Source organism: Salvelinus alpinus, chromosome 10 (genome assembly GCF_045679555.1).
Source record: "Salvelinus alpinus chromosome 10, SLU_Salpinus.1, whole genome shotgun sequence".
NCBI classification, from domain to species: Eukaryota; Metazoa; Chordata; class Actinopteri; order Salmoniformes; family Salmonidae; genus Salvelinus; species Salvelinus alpinus.
This window is the reverse complement of record NC_092095.1, coordinates 68,904,090-68,907,886: the sequence shown is the minus strand read 5'-3', so window position 1 is coordinate 68,907,886 and position 3,797 is coordinate 68,904,090. Positions and strand designations below refer to the sequence as shown.

Genomic DNA, 3,797 nt, shown 5'->3' with positions numbered 1-3,797 from the left:
ACCTTACAGTGAAACGCCGAATACAACAGGTGTAGTAGACCTTACAGTGAAACGCTGAATACAACAGGTGTAGTAGACCTTACAGTGAAACGCAGAATACAACAGGTGTAGTAGACCTTACAGTGAAACGCCGAATACAACAGGTGTAGTAGACCTTACAGTGAAATGCTGAATACAACAGGTGTAGTAGACCTTACAGTGAAACGCTTACTGACAGGCTCTTGGCAACAAACAGGAGGTACCGGTACAGAGTCAGTGTGCGGGGACACAGGTTAGTTGAGGTAATTGAGGTAATATGTACATGTAGGTAGAGTTAAAGTGACATAGATAATAAACAGAGAGCAGCAGCAGGGTAAAAGAGGGGGGCGACAATGCAAATAGTCTGGGTGGCCATTTGATGCACTCTTCAGGAGTCGTATGTCTTGGGTGTAGAAGCTGTTAAGAAGCGTTTTGGACCTGAACTTAAGGCCCAATGAAGTAAGGCCTGGACATCAGTTTGTTTTTGCCCTACGTTTTACCCACACACACACCTGCATACACACACAACCCACCCAGCTATACTGATGAATATGTATTAGTGGTGGTAATACAGCGGGTGATGTATTATGTGTTAGTGGTGGTAATACAGCGGGTGATGTATTATGTGTTAGTGGTGGTAATACAGCGGGTGATGTATTATGTGTTAGTGGTGGTAATACAGCGGGTGATGTATTATGTGTTAGTGGTGGTTATACAGCGGGTGATGTATTATGTGTTAGTGGTGGTAATACAGCGGGTGATGTATTATGTGTTAGTGGTGGTAATACAGCGGGTGATGTATTATGTGTTAGTGGTGGTAATACAGCGGGTGATGTATTATGTGTTAGTGGTGGTTATACAGCGGGTGATGTATTATGTGTTAGTGGTGGTAATACAGCGGGTGATGTATTATGTGTTAGTGGTGGTAATACAGCGGGTGATGTATTATGTGTTAGTGGTGGTAATACAGCGGGTGATGTATTATGTATTAGTGGTGGTAATACAGCGGGTGATGTATTATGTGTTAGTGGTGGTAATACAGCGGGTGATGTATTATGTGTTAGTGGTGGTAATACAGCGGGTGATGTATTATGTGTTAGTGGTGGTAATACAGCGGGTGATGTATTATGTGTTAGGGTGGTAATACAGCGGGTGATGTATTATGTGTTAGTGGTGGTAATACAGAGGGTGATGTATTATGTGTTAGTGGTGGTAATACAGCGGGTGATGTATTATGTGTTAGTGGTGGTAATACAGCGGGTGATGTATTATGTGTTAGTGGTGGTAATACAGAGGGTGATGTATTATGTGTTAGTGGTGGTAATACAGCGGGTGATGTATTATGTGTTAGTGGTGGTAATACAGCGGGTGATGTATTATGTGTTAGGGTGGTAATACAGCGGGTGATGTATTATGTGTTAGTGGTGGTAATACAGAGGGTGATGTATTATGTGTTAGTGGTGGTAATACAGCGGGTGATGTATTATGTGTTAGTGGTGGTAATACAGCGGGTGATGTATTATGTGTTAGGGTGGTAATACAGCGGGTGATGTATTATGTGTTAGCGGTGGTAATACAAAGGGTGATGTAGTATGTGTGGACTTGTTATTGGCTTTGAGTTGGTTCTTCACGGGTGAGAAAGGAGGCACCTGAAAGGACACGCAAATAAACATTTTCTGAAGTCTATTGTCCCGAATTCTGATGGGAATTGTACTGAAAAACACTGTGACTAAGAAACAGAGGATATTTTGAACGTTTTGAAATATTTAGTCTGAGTAAAGGTGAAGAAAGGGGGAGAGCTGAGGTTCATCTACACACAGGAACCAAAGCAGCGTTCTTCCCCTTCTTTTATTTCCTGTAACCTTTAACCTCTGTGTTGACCTCTGTCCTGACTTCCTGCTGAGGCGGATCAGCCTCACTAGAAAGGCCAGAGGGTGAAAGGTGAATGTAATAAGTAATACAGATGTTTCTGACGGAGTGTATTGATTTGATTTAGTTTCTCTCTCTAAGGGTTTTATCCATCCACCTCCATCTACCTCCCTGTACCTCCATCTACCTCCATCTACTTCCCTGTACCTCTATCTACCTCCATCTACTTCCCTGTACCTCCATCTACCTCCATCTACTTCCCTGTACCTCCATCTACTTCCATGTACCTCTATCTACCTCCATCTACCTCCATCTACTTCCCTGTACCTCTATCTACCTCCATCTACCTCCATCTACTTCCCTGTACCTCTATCTACCTCCATCTACTTCCCTGTACCTCTATCTACCTCCATCTACCTCCCTGTACTTCTATCTACCTCCATCTACTTCACTGTACCTCTATCTACCTCTATCTACCTCCCTGTACCTCTATCTACCTCCATCTACCTCCATCTACCTCTATCTACCTCCCTGTACATCTATCTACCTCTATCTACCTCCCTGTACCTCTATCTACCTCCATCTACCTCTATCTACCTCCCTGTACCTATATCTACCTCCCTGTACCTCTATCTACCTCCCTGTACCTCTATCTACCTCTATCTACCTCCCTGTACCTCTATCTACCTCCATCTACTTCCCTGTACCTCCATCTACCTCCATCTACTTCCCTGTACCTCCATCTACCTCCATCTACTTCCCTGTACCTCTATCTACCTCCATCTACTTCCCTGTACCTCCATCTACCTCCATCTACCTCCCTGTACCTCCATCCACCTCCATCTACTTCCCTGTACCTCCATCCACCTCCATCTACTTCCCTGTACCTCTATCTACCCCCATCTACCTCCATCTACCTCCATCTACTTCCCTGTACCTCTATTTACCTCCATCTTACCTCCCTGTACCTCCATCTACCATCTACCTCCATCTACCTCCCTGACTCTCTACCAACCTGACCATCAACCTCCCAAACCCTCTAACTCCCTGAACCTCTACCTCTCTGACCCTCTAACTCCCTGACCCTCTACCTCCCTGGCACTCTACATCCCTGACCCTCTAACTCCCTGACCCTCTACCTCCCTGACCCTCTATCTCTCTGACCCTCTACCTCTCTGACCCTCTACCTCCCTGGCCCTCTACCTCCCTGGCCCTCTAACTCCCTGGTACCTCCCTGACCCTCTACCTCCCTGGCACTCTAACTCCCTGGTACCTCCCTGACCCTCTACCTCACTGACCCTCTAACTCCCTGACCCTCTACCTCCCTGGCCCTCTACGTCCCTGACCCTCTACGTCCCTGACCCTCTACCTCCCTGACCCTCTATCTCTCTGACCCTCTACCTCTCTGACCCTCTACCTCCCTGGCCCTCTACCTCCCTGGCCCTCTAACTCCCTGGTACCTCCCTGACCCTCTACCTCCCTGGCACTCTAACTCCCTGGTACCTCCCTGACCCTCTACCTCACTGACCCTCTAACTCCCTGACCCTCTACCTCCCTGGCCCTCTACGTCCCTGACCCTCTACGTCCCTGACCCTCTAACTCCATGGTACCTCCCTGACCCTCTACCTGCCTGGCCCTCTACCTCCCTGGTACCTCCCTGACCCTGTACCTCCCCGATCCTCTACCTCCCTGACCCTCTACCTCCCTGACCCTCTACCTCCCTGGCCCTCTACCTCCCTGGTAACTCCCTGGCTCTCTACCTCCCTGACCCTCTACCTCCCTGGCCCTCTACCTCCCTGGTAACTCCCTGGCCCTCTACCTCCCTGACCCTCTACCTCCCTGGCCCTCTACCTCCCTGGTAACTCCCTGGCCCTCTACCTCCCTGACCCTCTACCTCCCTGGCCCTCTAC

General features: G+C 48.1%; 1 protein-coding gene across 1 annotated transcript in view; it reads right to left on the bottom strand.

The window, feature by feature from the left end:
* LOC139532985 (aggrecan core protein-like) overlaps positions 1–2,840 on the bottom strand; it is a 68,692-nt gene extending 65,852 nt beyond the window's left edge. Inside the window, exon 1 of the mRNA XM_071331129.1 lies at positions 2,835–2,840. Within this exon, the coding sequence (XP_071187230.1) occupies positions 2,835–2,840 (6 nt within the window). The remainder of the gene's footprint in view (positions 1–2,834) is intronic.
* Between the last annotated feature and the right edge of the window lie 957 nt (positions 2,841–3,797).